The sequence below is a fragment of the Ornithorhynchus anatinus genome, chromosome X1 (assembly GCF_004115215.2).
Source record: "Ornithorhynchus anatinus isolate Pmale09 chromosome X1, mOrnAna1.pri.v4, whole genome shotgun sequence".
Lineage (NCBI taxonomy): Eukaryota > Metazoa > Chordata > Mammalia > Monotremata > Ornithorhynchidae > Ornithorhynchus > Ornithorhynchus anatinus.
In genome coordinates, this window is record NC_041749.1 from 69830593 (window position 1) to 69851211 (window position 20619).

Below are 20619 nucleotides of genomic sequence, written 5' to 3' on the forward strand. Positions count from 1 at the left end.
TCTTGCCTTTGTATCTCTTTCAGGGCCCTTGGAGGAGATTTGGCTTTTAACATTCACAGCATCTTTCAGAAAGCTATCATGGGGCTGGGCTCAGATGAACAGATTGCCAAGTGGATACCACCAGCACAAAATTTTCAGATAATCGGAACCTATGCTCAAACAGAGCTGGGGCATGGTAAGGAGGGTCAATCAAGGCAGAAAAAGATGCTTGTTTTATGTGCTATTTCTTGTTTGGCTAGCCATCACCCATAACGTTGATGGCTGCCCTCCTGGACCGGGCAGGAGAAGTGTGGCATGAACAGGGGCATGAAGAAAAGTCCCAGCTGGTCATCTCCTGAGATTCTCTGCTGATTTCTTCTGCCACTTTAGTCTGCCATCTGTATTGTATTCACTCAGCAGAGGGGAACTGCTGATCTAGTGCAAATGATTACTTAACATGAACATTTTGCTCTCGTAACTGATTAATTGGTTTCTTGGTGGCAAGGCACATACCTGCAAGGGCTGGAGACCACTGCAACCTTTGACTCTTCCACCCAGGAATTTGTATTGAATACACCAAAGCTGACTGCAACCAAATGGTGGCCTGGAGACTGTGAGTACCCACCTCCCTGGAAGTCAAGTTTTCCATTTGAGTAGGGGGGAGGGGGAGGAGGAGAAATACAGACATACACGGATTCCCAGAATTCTCTCCTATTGTTCTCCTATTCCCATTCCCTCCTGCATCCCATCCATCTTCTCTTCAACTTCTTCCTCCTCTCGTCTTTTTTTTTCATTTTTCTACAGTGTCTTTCTGCACACATCTCTTTGCTCCTCAGAAATCTCCAGTGGTTGCCCATTCCTCTCTGCATCAAGCAGAAATTCCTGACCATTGACTTGAAAAAAAAAAAACTCAATCAACTCTCTCCCTCCTACTTATCCACTGTCTTCTCCCACGACACCCCAGTTCGCACTCTTCATTCCACTAAATCCAACCTATTCACTGTGCCTCATATTTATCTTCCCCACTGCTGACTTCTTGCTTAGGCCCTCCCTCCTGCCTGGAACTCTGTCTGACAGACCCCAGTTCTCCCAATATTCAGAGCCCTAGAGAGATCACATCTCCTCCATGAGGCCATCTTGATCAATCTCAAATCTCCTCAATTCATATCCCCCAACTGTCTCTTAAATTCTCACACATGTCCCAGTGTTTTAGTACATATCTCTAAACTCTATTACTTCCTATTATCAGTAATGTATCTTAGTGCCTGTCTCTCCTACTAGATTATAAACAACTTAAGGGCAGGGATCGCTCTATTATTAGTACTATTCCTGGGAGTCAGAAGGTCATGGGTTCTAATCCCGGTTTGGTCACTTGTCTGCTGTGTGACCTTGGGCAAGTCACTTCACTTCTCTGGGCCTCAGTTACCTCATCTGTAAAATAAGGATTGAGACTTGAGCCTCACATGGGACAGGGACTGTGTCCAACCCGATTTGCTTGTATCAACCCCAGCGTGTAGTACAGTGCCTGGCACATAGTTAACAATAATAATAATAATAGTATTTAAGCACTTACTATGTGCCAAGCACTATACTAAATTCTGGGGTAGATATAAGGTAATCAGGCCAGACACAGTCCCTGTCCCACATGGGGCTTGCAGTTGCAGTCTAGGGAGGAGGGAGAAGAGAAATTAAATCCACAATTTACAGATGTGGAAACTGAGGCCCAGAGGAGTGAAGTGACTTGCTCAAGGTCACCCAACAGGCAAATGGAAGAGCTGATATTAGAACCCAGATTAGACTCTCAGGCCTGTGCTCTTTCCGCTAGGCCATACTGCTTCTCTATTAAACCCTCCCACCTGCTTAGTACAGTGCTCTGCACACAGTAAACACCAGTAAATAGAGGCTGAATGATTCAAAGAATTAATCCTCATCTGTAAAATGGGGTTTGAATACCTGTTCTCTCTCCTGCTTAGATCGTGAGCTCCCTATGGGTCGTGTCCAACCTGATTAACTTAAATTCACCCCAGTGCTTTGAACGGTGCTTGACACATAGTACACACTTGGAAAGAGCACAGGCTTGAGAGTCAGAAGTCGTGGGTTCTAATCCCGGCTGCACCACTTGTCTGCTGTGTGACCTTGGTCAAGTCACTTCACTTCTCTGTGCCTCAGTTAGCTCATCTGTAAAAATGGAGATTAAAAAAAACGTGAGCCCCACGTGGGACAGTCTGACTACCCAGTAGAAGAGTGCTCTGCACATAGTAAGCACTTAACAAATACCATAATTATTATAAATGCTGTAATTAATGACTCTCATCCCAGTGGTCTAAACTGCTGACATTAATCTCAGGGCCGAATCATTCTCTACTGCTGCCACAAGGTGGCAGGCAGGTCCTCTTTATGGTAGGAGCCCTTGGGAAAGGGGTGGGGAGGAGTTGGATGGGAGTGAGTTGATGGAGTTGTGCAAGGGGAGGGAATGAAGGGTGGGTGGCCCCCGTGGGGGAACGAGGAGTAGCACTGGGATTCAGGGAGAGGGTGGGGATGGCACAAGGGAAAGGGAGGAGTTGGGGGTGGAGGTAGTGGGGGAGGTGAGGTGGGATGGGGAGGACTGGGATGGGCTATCAGGAGTGGGAGGGGTGGGGGAGAAAGATTGAAGGGTCATGGTGGGGTCGATTGAGGTAAACAGCAGCCATAACTTAATAAACGATAGCAGCAACAACCTAATCCGTTGATACCCAGAGGAGATGGTTGAATTGTCCCTGGGATGTGGAGAGTGAAGAGTCCAGTGTTTAGAAGAATATTGAGGAGAGGTTGAATTGTCCTAGGGGGTTTAGGAATGAAGAGGCCAGAGAATAGAAGTAAATACCGTGGGTTGGTTAGAGTAGGTGAGAAGGAAGACAGCTTTTGAAATCTAATGTATGAATCAACAGATCTGAATGCAGGGAAAGAAGGAAGGGAAAGAAAATAGTCACTTCTCGGCTACAACAGATCAGGAACAGAATATAATAATAATAATAATGTTGGTATTTGTTAAGCGCTTACTATGTGCAGAGCACTGCTCTAAGCACTGGGGTAGATACAGGGTAATCAGTTGTCCCGCGTGAGGCTCACAGTTAATCTCCATTTTACAGATGAGGGAAGTGAGGCCCAGAGAAGTTAAGTGACTTGTCCACAGTCACACAGCTGACAAGTGGCAGAGCCGGGATTCGAACCCGTGACCTCTGACTCCCAAGCCCGGGCTATTTCCACTGAGCCACGCCCACAGTCCTGGCAGGCAGGTGCTCAGGCAGACGGTAGGCAGTTGTTCCGATGTCTGATGACCTGGTCAGGCTGAGGCTGCTCAGAGGAGAGATGTTGGCATTCGGGCTGGTCTTTGTCCCGTTGGATGGTCAATAGTTGGTTTGTGTTTTCTTGGCTGAGGGATCTGGATGTCCTCATTCATTGTTGTATTTATTTAGCGCTTATTGTGTACTAAGTGCTTGGGGAAATACAATACAGCAATAAAGAGAGACAATCCCTGCCCATAAAAATCCCACAGACTAGAGAAGGAGAGGAGGTGAGGGTCAGGGGGGAGGCAGGTCCCTGACCTAGGGGGTGGTTGATAGTCTGCACTGGTTTTTGGCCCTCTAGGTGAAGAGACCTGGGTGTCCTACGGCAGGTCCCTGACCCAGGGAGTGGTTCATGGTCTGTGCCGGTTTGCAGCCCTCTGGGTGGAGAGGCTAGTCTAAATCAGCCCCTGAATCTATCAATCATTCATATTTATTGAGTGCTTATTGTGTGCAGAGCATTTTGGAGAGTACCGTATAGCCAAGTTAGTAGAGACATTCCCTGACCACAGCAAGCTAAAGAGGAAGGCAGCTCAAATTTGTGGAAAGATGAAAAAATCTCCACGTTCTAGACCATCCACCTTTTTCCTCAACAAGGCAAAATGTAGGATTCTTTCCCTAGGGCCCCCATGTCTGTCAGCTACACTGCCTGCACTAACAAATTGGAGAAAAAACTACCAAGCCCCAGAGCCAAAGGTGGATTTGGTTTTATTGGTAATAATAAGAATGGTATTTAAGTGCTTACTGTGTGCCAAGCACTGTACTAAGTGCTGGGGTGGATATAAGCAAATCATCTTGGACACCGTCCCTGTCCCACATGGGGCTTACAGTCTCAATCCCCATTTTACAAATGAAGTAACTGAGGCACAGAGAAGTGAAGTGACTTGCCCAAGGTCACACAGCAGACATGTGGCGGAGCCAGAATTAGAACCCGTGACCTTTTGACTCCCAGGCCTGTGCTTGATCCACTGTACTATGATCACATCCTCTAAAACCCAAGCTCCTCCCTCTCCCTATTCCAGTCACTTAGCATTGATTGAGCGCCCTTTGTGAGCAGAACCCTAGGCAAGACCCTAGCAGGGCCTTAGCACAAATGCCCAAGTCCCATCCCCTTTGTTTCTCCCTCCATGACCTCCACCTATGCATGCTGAGCATGTTTGAGGACTGTATTTTTCTTCTCTCCCATCTCCTCCCTCTGTCTTCTTCCTCTACTGCCCCCTCCAGTGGGAAGAACAGCAACCCATGCTTTGGTGCTAGCCCAGCTTTACAGTGGAGGAAAGTGCCAAGGCATGCATGCCTTCATCGTGCCCATCCGGAGCCTGCATGACCACTCTCCCCTTCCAGGTAATAGGCTTCCTTGGCTTGGGGAGGAGGGGTTGATAGTCATGTCATGCTGACAGATCTGGAGATATATATATAGATATATATACACAGGTGTGTGTGTGTGTGTCAGAGAGAGAGAGAGAAAAGCATAGCTCAGCTCTCCACGTACAGGCGAGGCTACACTCCTGTTCCTAAACCTCACTGGGAAGATAATCTCCTGAGTGGTGTCAGCCAGACTTCTACCAGGAAGGGAAAATTTTGGGAAAGGAAACAGAAGCACCTGCAGATACTGTTCAACAAGCCCTCTCTTCTCTCCTTTAATAGGAATAACTGTGGGAGACATAGGGCCCAAAATGAGCTTTGAACAAACCGACAATGGCTTTCTCCAGCTGAATAATGTACGGGTCCCTCTGGAAAACATGTTGAGCAGATTCTCCCAGGTATGGAAATGCCCAGCTATATCCAGTGTTGCCAGAGAACAAAGGTCAAACCTCCTGTGTTCTGACCAGAATCCTGAATTTGGGCAATGGAATTAGCCATGCATTCTTGTCCTCTGGCCCTGTCAAGAGCCAGATTTCCACTTGGGCCAAAATTCAGATGGTATTTATGAAGGACTCACCTGCCTCTTGTGTTCTATAAAGCAAATTAAAGAAACCCAGTTCCCCCTTCTCCCTGGCCACCTCCTCCATCTCCAGAAAGCCCTTAGTACTTACCCTTGATTCCAGGGAGTTTGAAATCATGGACTAGGATTAGAAGCTAAAGCAACTAGGATAACTTAACTTGAAGGATAGGAAGCCGAGGGGTAACAAAGTTGTTGACTTTGATGCCAGGAACCCCATCTAATCAAAACTCTGTAAACCCCATCATGCCTAGTACAGAGCCATGCAACCTGGGGGCACTCAGCTTCTGGGTACTGATGGTGATTCATTTTCAGGACTGTACCCTTGACTGGCAGTGGCATGGGGGAGTTAGGGAGGAGGGGCAGCTGTCAGTAGTACTTTTGTCAGCTCAGGTAAAGCCCTACTCCAAACTGCATCTGTGCCCAGTGACCCCCCCCCCAACTTCCAGAGGCCGATGATTGCTCTCCTCTCCATTGTTCCTAACTCTAGGTTTTGCCTGATGGTACCTACCTGAAACAGGGAGCCGCGAAGAGCAACTACCTCACCATGGTGCTGGTACGAGCCCAGCTGCTTTCGGGTGAAATCTTAAACCAGCTGAAGAAGGCCTGCATTATTGCCATTAGGTACTCTGTGATTCGCCACCAGTCCAAGATCCAACCCAGGTAACCCGGGCAGAGCCTCTCTCCATTCTGTTTCCCTTCCAGCCCATTTGAACTTACTGCCTTTTAAAGATTTAGTGCTTACCAGCAAATCTCCCTGCTCTCCACCTGGATGAGAGAGTCAGCTACCGTAATTCCTTCCCCAAAGAGAACTTCCTCCCACCTCACTGTTTTTTCTCAGCCTGGCAGCCCTTCCTCCCTGCCACATTTGGATAGGTTGAGGGGAAGGTACCATCAGGACATCCAATTGAAGACATCCCGAAAGGAGACAGAGAAATGAGATTGTAAAGCCAGTGAGAGCACAGAGCCGGAGGTGTAGATTTAGGCATCAACACATGTAAGCGAAAAGTTGAGGCCCGGATCAGACCCTGGTGGGGCTGCGAAGTTGCGGTCAGTGAGATAGGAAGAGAACCAGCAGAGTAGCCTGTCAGAAAAAACGAAGACTGGAGAGATTCACTAGGACAAAGGAATGGCTAATGTCAAAGCAACTTAGAGGTCGAGGGAAAGGAGTAGGGCAGAATAGAGTCCATGTGATTCAGCCAGAAGAGGGTCATTGGAGGCCTTCGGTGAGTGCAGCCTCAGTAGAGTAAGGAGGGCAAAAATATAATTGTGGTATTTTTTAAGCGCTTACTATGTGCCAAACACAGTTCTAAGCACTGGGTTAGAAACAAGGTAATCAGGTTGGACCTGGTCCCTTGTCCCACATGGACTCACAGTTTTGATCCCCATTTTACTGTTGAGGTAACTGAGGCACATAAGTGATTTGCCCAAGGTCACACAGCAGACATGTGGCAGAGATGGGATTAGAACCCACATCCTCTGACTCTCAGGCCCATGCTCTTTTCACTAGGTCATGCTGTTTTCCAGCATGCAGTCTAGATTGCAAAAGGCTAAAAAGAGAAGTGGTGAAGTGGAAGTGGAGGCCGTGGGTGTGCACAACTCATTCAGGGAGTTTGGACGGAAGCAGGGAGATGGAGGCTTTGGTGGGATTGATGGATGGGGAAGAATTGGGCTTGTTTGAGGGTGAAGGGGAAGGAATCAGAAGAGAGTGAGAAGTTGAAGTTAGTGGTAAGGGAGAGGAAGGAAAGCAAGTGTTTTCTAGAAGTGAGAGGAAGAGGGGGTTCCAAGGCACGGATAGAGGGATTAGATTTGAAGAGTTTAGGTGGGAGGCCTCCAGGTGAGAGAGAATTTCAGCAGAAGAGAAGGTGGAGGATGTAGGCAAAAGTGGCACTTTGGGAAGTTCATGTCTAATTTTGTCAAAATAGGTCATTGGGGTGGGGTAGCGGGACTAAAGAGGTAGTGGGAGCACTGGAGGCTTCAGGAAGGAATCACACATTTGGAGTAGTCAGTGGGGGCTCTGGGCAGGAAAGCCACTGAGGGAGGAATAGTTGTGGTGTTGAAGAGTTGAAAGGGCAGAGTTTGAGAGAGAGAAAGAGAGTGTGTTGGGGGGTGGGGTGGCTGGGGAGTGGGGTCCAGGGCTGAGAGGAAATTGGGTTTGATGGAGAGGGCAGTGTAGAAAGCTTGGATGTTTGCTTCTAAGCCAAGATGGGTTGGTAGAGAGAGGCCAGGGGAGGGATAATAGTTTGGAGCCAGTGGAGAAGATGTAGAGACCTAAGATCTTTTTGGCAGTGGAAGACAGTTTTGAGGGAGGAAGGGATGTGGGGGGAGGTTAGAGTTAGAAAGTGGTCATTCAGTGTTGGAGGTAGAGGGGATGGAGTTTGTGGTGCAGGGCCTGAGAATTATGGAGTACAGACTGAGTCCATGCTGATGTGTGGTCAATGTGGGTGGTGATGGAGGCCAAGCAAGCTGAGTAATGTATGGGAGTGAAAGGCAGAAGGAACATCAAGTCTTCAAGGACTCACCTCACCCCCATCCTCACAGCATTTATTTACACATCCTTATATTCTGCCGTTTCCCTTATCTGAAATTTATTTGCAATGTCTGTCTCACCCTCTCGCCTATAAGCCTCATGAGGGCAGGGATCCTGCCTACTGCCAATCCTGCCTATGGTATTATACTCTCCCAAGCGGTTAATACAATGCTCAATACACAGTAAGCTCTCAATAAATGCCACTGATTGATTTCGAGGATCAGGGCACGCAATGAAGTTGAAAGAAATGTAGTAAGAAATGTTATGCCGAGTTAATTCAAGAGGGTGGAAGCTGATGGCAGCTAGTAGCTGCAGAGGGTGGCAAAGAGTGGTCATGTATGATGATGCAGAGGTAAGATGGAGGGGTTGAGGTTGATCCAGAAGTGAGACTGGGGTTGAGGAGCAGGCCCATTCCTCTCTCCCTGTGAATCAGGAGGAATGAGAGATGGTGAGCCCTTCTCAGGAGAGTGGGGCAGAGGATGTAAAATGCATCAGGAAAGTGCCAGGTCTTGGTGATGAAGAGTATGGGAAGTGAGCAGCCTCCACAGGGAAGAACAAAGCAGTGTTATAGGGCGAAGGTGGGAGGGGAGTATGGGGGACTGCATGAGGGTGAGGTTTCTTTCCCCTTCTAGATTGTAAGCTCCTTGTGGTCAGGAAACACGTCTACTCAGTCATACTCTCTCAAGCCCTTAGTACAGTGCTCTGCACACAGTAAACTCTGAATAAATACCAGTGATAGAATGATTTGATAGATCTCACTTCCTTGGGGATGGGGGAAGTGAGAAGCAATGTGGCCTAGTGGAAAGTGCATGGACCTGGGAGTCAGGGGACTTGAGTTCTAATTCCAGCTCCACCACTTGCCTCCTGGGTGGCCTTGGGTATGTCAAATAACTTCTCTGTGGATCAGTTTCCTCATCTGTAATATGGTGATTCTTATTTTATTTAGTAAGCATTTACTATGCATCAAGCGCTGTTATAAGCGCTAGGGTAGGTACAAGTTAATCAGATTGGACACAGTTTCTGGGGGCCCACATGGGGCTCACAGTCTAAAGAGGAGAGGGAACAGGCCTTGAATCCCCATGAAAGACCTGTTCTCCCACCCCTTTTTAATAATGTTGGTATTTGTTAAGCGCTTACTATGTGCAGAGCACTGTTCTAAGCGCTGGGGTAAACACAGGGGAATCAGGTTGTCCCACGTGGGGCTCACAGTCTTAATCCCCATTTTACAGATGAGGGAACTGAGGCACAGAGAAGTTAAGTGACTTGCCCACAGTCACACAGCTGACAAGTGGCAGAGCTGGGACTCGAACTCATGAGCCCTGACTCCAAAGCCCGTGCTCTTTCCACTGTGCCACGCTTTTTGGTGGGAGAGCCCTGTTTGGAACAGGGTCTGCATCCGACCTGCATATTTGGTATCTATCACAGTGCTTGGTACATAAATAAGTACTTAATAAACACACAATCATCTTCATTATTACAGTGCTTGACACATAGTAAGTGCTTAACAAGTACCATCTTTACTATTAATATTAACAGTGGGTAAGGGGGAGGGAGGGGCCATGACAAGGAAAGGTTAGAGGTGCAGTGAATTTAATAGACCACCAAATGGTATAGGTGAGGAGCTGCACCCAGCTCAGAGAGGATACCCCCACCCCGGGGGAGGGATACCAATGAAGAAACTAAGAAGCGGGGAACCCAGAGAAGGGACAAGCAGAACAAAAGGGTATGAGTAAGGATAAGAGATGGATTTAGGAGTGGGGAGAGAGCGGGGAGACTAGAAACATCTAGACCCAGTTTCACACTCATTCACACACCTACTGGCATGCTTGCTGAAACACCATTTCCACATTTGTCCACAAGCATTCATACACACACCCACATAATCACACTTGCACGCATATACCCTCACCCAGCTATAGTGGAGCCCATTGGAGCTGGGGCTGGGATGAAACACTGGTGAGCCGACACTCCAGACTCTCGCTCCAGTGAGCAGGCATGTGCTGAGAGACTCCCTTTGATCTTAGGTGGGTTTCCAGGTGGGTTCTGCAACCTCTCAGGAACCCCTCTTTCTCTGTAACATGACCCCAGATCGCTGAGTTTCCCATTTCCTCTCAGGGCTCAGCTGAAGAGTCTCCTAGTTTCCTCAATAACTCCAGCCCTATACACTTAAGCAGCGTGTAAGTGGCTAATTGTCAGTGTCTTCATTTATATCTCTCCAGCATTGCCCAGTCCCTACAATTTCCCAGGTGGACAGACAGTGCCCACTGAAAACCTCTTACATTGGCAAGCTAAGTACTCTGGCTTCTTTACCATGACTCCTTTTCTGTTTTTGTTAGCATTGTAAGGTGTAGTTCTAAGTTTGGAGTAAGAATGGACCCCTCAGTGCCATCTGCCACTCCTCAGTACTTCTTAACACCAGGAAACTGTATTGCCAACGTGGAGAGGAAAAGGGTGATCTGCAGAATCAAGCCACAGGAAGGAAGAGGGGAATGGTGAAGTAAGGGGAAGAGGGGAATGGTGAAGTAAGGGGAAAAGGGTAGAGGAGAAAACAGCCCAGTGAGCAAAAGAGCCCCAAAAGTAAACAAACCTCCCAAAGGACTGAAGTATTTGAAGTCTACTTATGAGAGAATAATACAGATTGATTCAAAGCCAAGAAGGGGTGGTCGTTCACATCCAGCCGTCATGCTACTTGTAGTGAGAGCCTATCCACACGTGTGGGTGTAACTGAGAAGTCAGATGCACAACTCAATCTACAATCCACAGCGTGTGGGTGGAATAGTAGGTCCTTGCCTGCTGCTGCTTTTGACACTTGTGATGCTTGGGTTTTTTGGTTTGTTTTTGTGGGGGAGCGTTGTCACTGTTTGTTTTGTATTTTAATCTGCGTTTTAACTTCACAATCTACTCAAAGGCCCACTTGGGAGAACCACCTCCCCTTTCCCATTAAGCTGTGACTACATCACATTGAAACCAGGCTACACTGTGGCTTCAAAGTGTTTGTTCTACTTAAATGCAGTCATCATTCATTCATTCATTCAATAGTATTTATTGAGCGCTTACTATATGCAGAGCACTGTACTAAGCGCTTGGAATGTACAAATCGGCAACAGATAAAGACAGTCCCTGCCCATTGAGGGGCTTACAGTCTAATCAGGGGAGACAGACAAAACAATAGCAATAAACAGAATCAAGGGAATGAACATCTCATTAAAACAATAGCAATAAGTAGAATCAAGGTGATGTACATCTCATTAACAAAATAAATAGGGTAATGAAAATATATACAAATGAGTGGACGAGCACAGTGCTGAGGGGAGGAAAAGGGAGAGGGGGAGGAGCAGACGGAAAGCGGGGGAGAAGGGGACTTAGCTGAGGGGAAGTGAAGGGGGTGGGTAGAGAGGGAGCAGAGGGAAAGGGGGAAGCTCAGTCTGGGAAGGCCTCTTGGAGGAGGTGAGCTCTCAGTAGGGCTTTGAAGAGGGGAAGAGAGGAGGTGAGGAGGGAGGGCATTCCAGGACAGCAGGAGAACATGGCCCAGGGGTCGACAGCGGGATAGGTGAGAACGGGGGACGGTGAGGAGGTGGGCGTTAGAGGAGCAGAGCCTACAGGGTGGGCAGTAGAAAGAAAGAAGGTAGGAGGGGGCAAGGTGATGGAGAGCCTTGTAGCCTAGAGTGAGAAGTTTTTGTTTCGTGCGGAGGTTGATAGGCAACCACTGGAGGTTTTTAAGAAGGGGAGTGACATGCCCAGAGCGTTTCTGCAGGAAGATGATCCGGGCAGCAGAATGAAGAATAGTCCGGAGCGGGGAGAGATGGCAGGAAGGGAGATCAGAGAGAAGGCTGACCCAATAATCCAGCCGGGATATTATGAGAACCTGTACCAGTAAGATAGCCGTTTGGGTGGAGAGGAAAGGGCAGATCTTGGCAATATTATAAAGGTGAGACCGGCAGGTCTTGGTGTCAGATTGGATGTGTGGGGTGAATGAGAGAGCCGAGTCAAAGATGCCACCGAGGTTGCGGGCTTGAGAGACGGGAAGGATGGTCGTGCCATCCACAGTGATAGGGAAGTCAGGAAGAGGACAGGGCTTGGGAGGGAAGATGAGCTCAGTTTCGGCCATGTTGAGTTTTAGGTGGCAGGCAGACATCCAGGTAGAGATGTCTTGGAGGCAGGACGAGATACGAGCCTGAAGGGAGGGGAAGAGGACAGGGCAGAGATGTAGATTTGTGTGTCATCTGCATAGAGATGATAGTTGAAGCCGTGAGGGCGAATGAGTTCACCAAGGGAGTGAGTGTATTTGGAGAACAGAAGAGGGCCAAGAACTGACCCTTGAGGAACCCCAACAGTTAGAGGATGGGAGGGGGAGGAGGAGCCCGCGAAGGAGACCGAGAATGACCGGCCAGAGAGATGAGGAGAACCAGGAGAGGACAGAGTCCGTGAAGCCAAGGTGAGATAAGATGAAGAGAAGGGGATGGTCAACAGTGTCAAAGGCAGCTGAAAGGTCAAGGAAGATTAGGATAGAGTGGGAGCCATTGGCTTTGGCAAAAAGGAGGTCATGGGTGACCTTAGAGAGAGCAGTCTCGGTAGAGTGGAGGGGACGGAAGCCAGATTGGAGGGGGTCCAGGAGAGAATGGGAGTTAAGGAATTCTAGGCAGCGAGTGTAGACGACTCGTTCTAGGAGCTTAGAAAGGAAGGGTAGTAGGAAGATAGGGCAATAACTGGAAGGGGAAATGGGGTCGAGACAGGGTTTATTTAGGATGGGGGAGACATGGGCATGTTTGAAGGCAGAAGGGAAGAAGCCATTGGAGAGTGAGCGGTTAAAGATAGAAGTTAAGGAGGGGAGGAGGGAAGGGGCGACGTTTTTTATAAGGTGAGCGGGAATGGGGTCCGAGGTGCAGGTGGAGAGGGTGGCACTTGCAAGGAGGGAGGAGATCTCCTCTGAGGATACTGCAGGGAAGGATGGGAAAGTAGAGGGGAGGGTTGGGTGGGGAGGGGAGGCAGAAGGGGGAGGAATGACTTCGGGGAGCTCAGACCTGATTGTGTTAATTTTCGTGATGAAGTAGGTGGCCAGATGGTTGTGGGTGAGTGATGGAGGAGAAGGAGGAACAGGGGGCCTGAGGAGACAATTAAAGGTCCGGAACAATTGGCAGGGGTGACAGGCATGGGTGTCAATGAGGGAAGAAAATAAGTTTTGCCTGGCGGAAGAGAGGGCAGAGTTAAGGCAGGAAAGGATAAATTTTAGATGGATAAGGTCGGCTTGGTGATTGGACCTTTGCCAGCAGCGCTCAGCAGCTCGAGCATAGGAGTGTAGGAGGCGGACAGAGGCAGTGACCCAGGGCTGTGGGTTAGTGGAGCGCGAGCGGCGGAGGGAGGGGGGGCGAGAGAGTTGAGATGAGTAGAGAGGGTGGAGTTGAGCAGGGTGACCTGATCATCGAGAGTGGGAAGAGAGGACCGGGGGCAAGGTGGGGAGAGATGCTTTTGGAGAGATGGATGGGATCAAGAGAGCGGAGGTCTCTGTGGGGGAGTAGTACAGATTTGCACAGGGAGAGAGTGTGAGAGAGGAGGCAGGTGAGAAGGTTATCGTCTGAGAGAGGGATTTCTGAGTTGGTGAGGGAGGAGGTAGTGCAGCGGTAGGAGATGACGAGATCGAGGGTGTGTCCGAGTCGGTGAGTGGGTGAGGTATGGTGGAGCAGGAGGTCGGCAGAGTCATGGAGCGATAGCAGGCGGGCGGCAGAGGAGTCACCGGTTACATCCATGTGAATGTTGAAGTCTCAGAGGATCAGAGGGGGCAGAGAGAAGGAAGGTGAGAAAGGGGTCTAGGTGGTTGAAGAAGTCGGTGGTGGGACCAGGAGGGCAGTAGATGAGAGCTACAAGTATCTGGAGGGTGTGGTAGAGGTGAATGATATGGACTTCAAAGGAGGGGAAGGAGAGGGAAGGGGGAGGAGGGATAGTGCGGAAGTGGCAACGGGGTGAGAGAAGGAAGCCGATGCCTCCTCCCTTTCCGGTGAGTCTGGAGGAGTGGGAGAAGGAGAGGCCTCCTCTGGAGAGAGCAGCGGTGGAGACCGTGTCTTCAGGAGTGAGCCAGGTTTCCGTAAAGGCAAGGAGGAGGAGAGAGCGGGAAAGGAAAAGGTCAAGGATGAAAGGTAGTTTACCTGTAATGGAGCGGGGGTTCCAGAGGCCACACTTGAAAGTAGCTGTGGGTGCAAGAGGCGGAGGGGGGGAGAGCGGGGGGAGGGGAGGGTTTGGATGGGAAGGAGGTGGCGGGGCCCTGGATGGGGAGAGGGGGAGGAGGGGTGGCGGTGGGGCAGAAGGACTGGGATGGGGCGTAGGTGGGGAAGAGGGAAGGTAGGAGGAGGGGGTTTGGTGGGGAGGAGCGTAGGGGGAAGAGGGGTGGCGCTGGTAAAGTGGGGTTATAGGATGGGGGAGGGGAGGAGGCAGAGGAGAGAGGGGGAAAGAGCTGGGTGAGAGAGGGGAAGGGGAAGGAGAGGATTGGGAGGGGCAGATGGAGGGGGGGGAGGTGGAAGGACATGGTGAGGCCAGAGAGGTAGGTGGCAGCACTGAGAACAATTAACGATAACATGCGAAAGCGGTAATATAGTGGCATGATACAATAAAATAGTATTAATAAACGGGTGATGACCAGGGTCTGGGGTCGACTTGACTAAGGGTCGACCTGATCAAAATCAAAGTCAAAAGGCCAGCGGCAAGGAGAGTCCCGGGGCTCATGTCCAAATGTCTCTGAGGCGGCGGCGGGAGCCCTGAGGATGTCCGGGTGGGTTGCGGGTATAGGTGGTGGCTAAGGTAAGGTAACACAGTGAGAACAAGGACATCGTTGCCTGGGGCGGGGGAGATCAATCACCTCAAGGGGGAAGAGGGAGTGATGGCTTCCCAAAATGGCCGCTTCTGGGCGGAGTCGGGGGAGGGCGGTTGGGGAGCACAATGTCCCCAGGCCCGAGCAGGGGAGCACAGTGTCCTTGGGCCCGATCATCCCCATAAGATTGCACCACTGCTTTTTGGACAGAGCAAGCAGCCGGAACTAGCCCGCCATGCCCTTAGAGCCAGAAGCCGGAAAGGATCCAAAAATCGACTCCTTTTTTTTGTTTTTTCCTGCAGTGTGGCCCAGGTCCCCATAGGTTCTTCTCTTCCCCACCCCCACCCCCCAGGCTCTGAGACTGGCTCACAGGCACCTTTCACCCCCAGCCAGTGTTGAATTTTTCTTCTCCCCAGTCATAGCCTCTCAAGCATCACTTCAGCACTTACGCCCTCGTAACCACCCACAGAGCTTTCTGTACATACTGATATATGTACTCTACCATTTAAGCACTTTTTTATTCACCTATCTGTCTTTCCAGGCTCCTCTTCCTCCTACCTATAATTTTGTGTCTATCTCCCCTGTTAAACTGTAAACTCCTTGATGGCAGGGATGGTGTCTTTCATTCAATCATTTATTGAGTGCTTACTGTGTGCAAAGCACTGTATTAAGCACTTCTGACATTATTGCTCCCCAAAGCATTTAGTACAGTGCTCAGCACAGAGTAGATGCTCAATAAATCCCAATGATGGATTGATTTGACCAACCATCTGCCCCTTCCTCCTCTTGCTTTTTGTCTCATTCACCCTCCCCCATCTCCTCCCTGTGCCTCTTCCCCTGCTCTCCTCCTCCTCCCCATCCTTTTCTTTTTTTCCTATCCTCTGATTTCTTGCGCTCCTCTAAACTACTTGCAGCTGTATGTCATGGAGGAGGCAGAGGATTTATGGGACACCCACAGGGGCACATTTCTTTGTAAATACTTGGGGTGAATGTTAAAAATTGGATATGGTCTCTGGAGTCAAGGACCCCTCTCAATCAATAGGGGAGAGAAGATGGGCAAGCAGACTGTGTTAAAAAGGAGGGGCGGGTCGTGGATTATTGTGCCAGCAGGCTGGAGAATAGGTGAGGTTAATCAGGCAAAACTTCCCGGAAGTGGTGGCCTTGAGCTGACATTTGAAGGAAGTGAGGAAATGCAGAGGAGGGCACTTACTTTACCCACAGAATGCCTGAGTCTCTGTGTCTTCACAGTTTAAAACCAAACATTTTCTTTCTCCTCCAGTGACCCAGAAGTCAAGATCTTTGACTACCAGACTCAACAGCAGAAACTGTTGCCCCAGCTCGCCACAGCCTACAGTTTTCACTTTACTGCCCAGAGCGTTTCTGACTTCCTCAAGAGCTGCTACGAAGACATTGTGAATGGTCACTTCACTCTGCTCCCAGAGGTAATTCCCCAGGGAGCCCCAGTGCCATGACCACCCTTTCAGGCTGGTAGCCCCCCCAGAGCTGTCGGATCAATTCGAGGAAGCTGCGCCTTCGAATGATCCATCTGTCAGATTGGAGACCCAAAGTTCCCAACCGGGTTCCCCGTGGTTGCTCGGCCGGGGCTATGCCAAGCACAGGAGACACGAGTGGGAGGATTGCTCATTCCCTACGGGGGCTCCAGCACCCATTTAGCTTCCCAAGTGTTGGTTGGGACTTTGTTCATAACCCTGTACCTTCCTGCCGCCAAGCAAACAAGGACCTCGTGTTTGGTGCTGAGGGTGAGGTCAATAAAAGATACAGATCCAAGTACAAGGGTGACGCAGAAGGCAGAGGAAGTGGGGGAAATGAGGGCTTAGTCAGAGGACGGCCTCTTAGGGAAAATATGATTTTAATAAGGCTTTGAATGTGGGGAGAGTGATGGTATGTTGGATATGAATGGGGAGGCAGTTCTAGGACATGAGCGAGCAATCAGTGGTGAGATTGAGGTACAGTGAGAAGGTTGGCATTAGAAGAGTGATGTGTGCAGGCTAGGTTGTAGTAGGAAATCAGGAAGGTAAGATAGGAGGGAGCAAGGCGATTGAGTACTTTAAAGCCAATGGTAAAGAGTTTCTGTGTGATGCGGAGGTGGATAGGCAACCACTGGACATTCTTGAGGAGTGGGGAAATGTGGACTGAATATTTTTTTAGAAAAATGATCTGGGCAGCAGAGTGAAGTGTGGACCGGAGTGGGCAGAGACAGGGCGCAGGGAGGTCAGCAAGGAAGCTGATGCAGTAATCAAGGCGTGATAGGATAAGTGCTTGGATCAACGTGGTAGCAGTTTGGATGGAGAGGAAAGGGTGGATTTTAGCGATGTTGTAAAGGTAGAACCAGTAGGCAAGTGAACATGTAGGCAAATTGGCACGGATTAAGGTGGATCACCTATTACTTGCAACTGGGGCTGAAATTTACATCAGCCCTTCTGCTTGTCAAGGGATGGGAAATGGGTGTAGCCCTGGGGTTTGGCTACTACCTCTGGCAGGTGCCAAAGAACCTTTCTGGACCCCTACGAAGGGTGAGACTCAGAGTCACTGGAGCATTTGCTAGTAACCCACGTCATGAGTACATAGATTGTTTGGGCAACAGGGGTTAAAGGTGTAGAGCCACATCAGCAGACAAGTCGAAGGTCTGAAAGATGGTATGCTCGCTAGTGTCCCGGAAGTGCTCTGCACACATGGAGAAATACTGATGATGGCGACTGACGATATGGCCATTGGTGCAAAGAGTTTCCAGCATGGAGACCTGCCTACTTTAGTTTATGTCCAGTCTTTTGTTTACAGACTTGTAAATAAAGTTTTAAAAAACGACCTTGCCTCCCACCAGCAAAATGCAAGAAAGGAAGGGGCACGGGACCCAGGAATTGTGGCAGAGGAGCCAGGCGTTCAGAGCAACAGGGCAGGTGGAGTAGGTGGACTGCTCGATACGGCAGCTGAGAAAAAGTCACTAGAAGCAAGATTCCAGAGAAGCAGGCTACCATCTGCTGCTGCACAGACCTTGGGCTTTGGAGGGCTTGTCACTCTTGCTGTGACTGCAGTATCATTTTGCACCACCCCCGTGGGGGCCCAAGTCTTTACCTTTTCTCCCACTCTCTTCTGTGTTGCCCTGACTTGCTCCCTTTATTCACTTCCACACTTCCAGCCCCACAGTGCTTAGGTACATATCTGTAATTTATTTATTTCTTTATATTGTCTGTCTCCCCCTCTAGATTGTAAATTCGTTGTGGGCAGGCAATGTGTCTAATGTTTTATATTGTACTCTCCCATGTTTAGTACAGTGTTTTACATACAATAAGTGCTCAATAAATACGATTGACTGACTGGTGCCTGTCTCTTGCCCATTCTATACCCCCAGCTAGGAAGCTAGAAGGGAAAAGCTACTGCTAGGATGCCCTGAAAATAGGAACAGTAGTGCCTCTGGATTTCAGGCATGAGGTCCAGGGAACAGAGCGGGGAGACAGCTTGGGGACTCTTCCCTCCTTGAGGTTTTGCAAAAACTGCCCCTGGAAAGTACTGGCCCCAGCCTCTTCCTTTATAACAGTCATTTATTTCTCTGTCTCTGCAGCTTCACGCTCTGACTTCAGGCGTGAAAGCCATGGTAACGGAGACCACTACTCTTGGCACAGAGATCTGCCGAAGGGCTTGCGGCGGGCACGGCTACTCCCTACTGAGCGGCCTTCCTTCCTTGGTCACCAAAGTCATGGCTTCTTGCACTTACGAAGGAGAAAATACCGTTCTCTACCTGCAGACTGCCAGGTAAGTCTGTGCAGTGTCTGCTCACAACTTTCTTGGAAAAAATGTATTCATAGTCACTAGGCTTTCAAATTGGAATGTTTGCAGCAGCCTTTCCATGCTGGCTTGCAGTAAGAGACTCTGTAAAGAAGGAACATTAAAATAAAAGATCTACTGGGGGAAAATATTTTTATTGCAACTTGATTTTTCTGAAATGGAAATTTTCTTTTCATCCTCCAAGAACCTTCTTCCTGCATTTCTCTTTTTTTCAAAACTGCAGTGAGTTGGGACAAATTAAACATAGAAGTATTTTTAAAACCTTTCTAGTTGAGTCTTTTCCAGTGTCTACAAATCAGATCAGTATAATTCTAGTTGAACAAACAACTCCTTGAATTAGCTCTTTGTGTGTTTGTCCTGCTCTTCTTGAGCATCAGAGACCTAGACTCTAACCTGATCTGCTCCATCCTCTGGACTGTAAACTCATTATGGGGAGGAAACAAGTCTGCTAATTTTGTTGTATTGTAGTCTCCCAAGCACTTAGTACAGTGCTCTGCACATAGAAAGTGCTCAATAAATATGATTGATTCTGCACCTTGGCACTATGTGAGAGTTAAAGTTTCTTGAGGATTTCAAACTTGGAGTTATGAGTGTGACTTTTCATTTTTTCTAAGGTAGCAAACCGATGGACTGCAGAATCGGGTTTTGGATTTCCAGGGAGATGGCAGCCCTGGAAACCTGTAAAATAGTTCCATAAATTTAATAGAATAAATGAATCCAATTAAGCTCATCAAGCAGTCTAATACTTGGGAAAAAAATACTACCGTATTTGATGTCTTTATTTTCTGATTCTTTGTCTACCACAGTGTTCCTGAGTGAAGATAGGATAAGGCTAGGAAAACAATTTTGAGCCATTTGAGAAGCAGTGTGACCTAGTGGATAGAGCAAGGGCCTGGGAGACAGAAGGATCTGGGTTCTAATCCTGCCTCTGCCACTTGTTTGCTGTATGACCTTGGGCAAGTCATTTAACTTCTCTGAGCCTCAGTTCCCTCATGTGTAAAATGGGGATTGATACTGTGAGCCCCATTTGGGACATGGGCATGGACTGTGTCCAACCTGATTAGCATGTATCTACCCCAGCACTTAGTACAGTTCCTAGCACATGGTAAGCACTTAACAGATACCATTTTAAAAAAAAGTGAGTCTAAATTAGCAACTGCTTTCAACTCCCCTTCCCCCTGGAGAAGGCATTCGTGTAACATTTGATAAAACAGAAGAAACAACAATGAGAATGTTATTGTAGAAAAAATAATAATGCTACCCAAGCTAAAGGTTGTTGTTCTAGTGAGAACCATTTTATTTGCAACCTCAGTACAGTCAGTCAGTGGCAAAGATCTTTAGGAAGGAATCATTTTTAATATAGCTCGAAGGCCATTATTAATGTTTTTTACTAGTAGTATTATCATAGTGACTTATTCACATGTTTACTGAGTACAAAGCACTGTGCTTAGCACTGGGGAAAGACGCAGGGGTATAAATTCAGACATCATCCCCGACTCACAGGGAGTTCACAATCCAAAAGGGAGGAAACTGACATTCGCTTCAGGGGGTACTTTATGTAAAAGCAACAACAGGAACTGGAGTTCATTACTGCTGGAAAGGAACCATTTCAGGTTCCTCACCACCCCGTCAGGGCCTTCCCTGTCCAACAGTCACAACCTCCCCAGTGTTTTCACATCTGCCCTCCCACTTTTGGCAGGACAAGGCGGGGTTAGGAGGTGTACACCTGGAGCCCCAATGGAGGGAGATCCCCAGGGCTCGTGACATTTCTTTCTGTTTTAATTCCTGTTGATCCCCAAAATAGGAGTTGAAAGATTCCAGTGCAGGGAAGAGGAATTGTTCCCAAAAGAAAAACACCAGTGATATGAAAATAAACTTAAGTACTTTACCCTTTGGAGCCATTGGCAAGGAGCCCCTGTTTGTGTGGAAATATAGCATCCTAGCTTGATTGCCCTCCATTCTGGGTGATCTTTGGAGTATCCCTTGAAGCAAACAATTTTCAGAATTTTGTCGTCCCTCACTATATAGTAATCATGGTATTTATTAAGTGCTTACTGTGCCAAGCACTGGTCTAAGCACTGGGGTAGATACAGGGTCATCAGGTTGTCCCACGTGGGGCTCAGTCTTAATCCCCATTTTACATATGAGGTAACTGAGACACAGAGAAGTAAAGTGACTTGCCCAAAATCACACAACTGACAAGTTGTGGAGCTGGGATTAGAATATCAGTATTTCACCTATA

At 48.5% G+C, this 20619-nt stretch overlaps 1 protein-coding gene across 4 annotated transcripts in view; it reads left to right on the forward strand.

The window, feature by feature from the left end:
• Window positions 1–20619, forward strand: part of ACOX2 (acyl-CoA oxidase 2) — a 49350-nt gene that overhangs the window by 10078 nt on the left and 18653 nt on the right. For all 4 annotated transcript variants that reach the window (XM_029051661.2, XM_029051664.2, XM_029051662.2 and 1 more), the window contains 7 exons: window positions 24–175; window positions 485–592; window positions 4527–4646; window positions 4950–5065; window positions 5735–5907; window positions 15853–16015; window positions 18154–18344. In XM_029051661.2, the coding sequence (XP_028907494.1) occupies window positions 24–175; window positions 485–592; window positions 4527–4646; window positions 4950–5065; window positions 5735–5907; window positions 15853–16015; window positions 18154–18344 (1023 nt within the window). The remainder of the gene's footprint in view (window positions 1–23; window positions 176–484; window positions 593–4526; window positions 4647–4949; window positions 5066–5734; window positions 5908–15852; window positions 16016–18153; window positions 18345–20619) is intronic.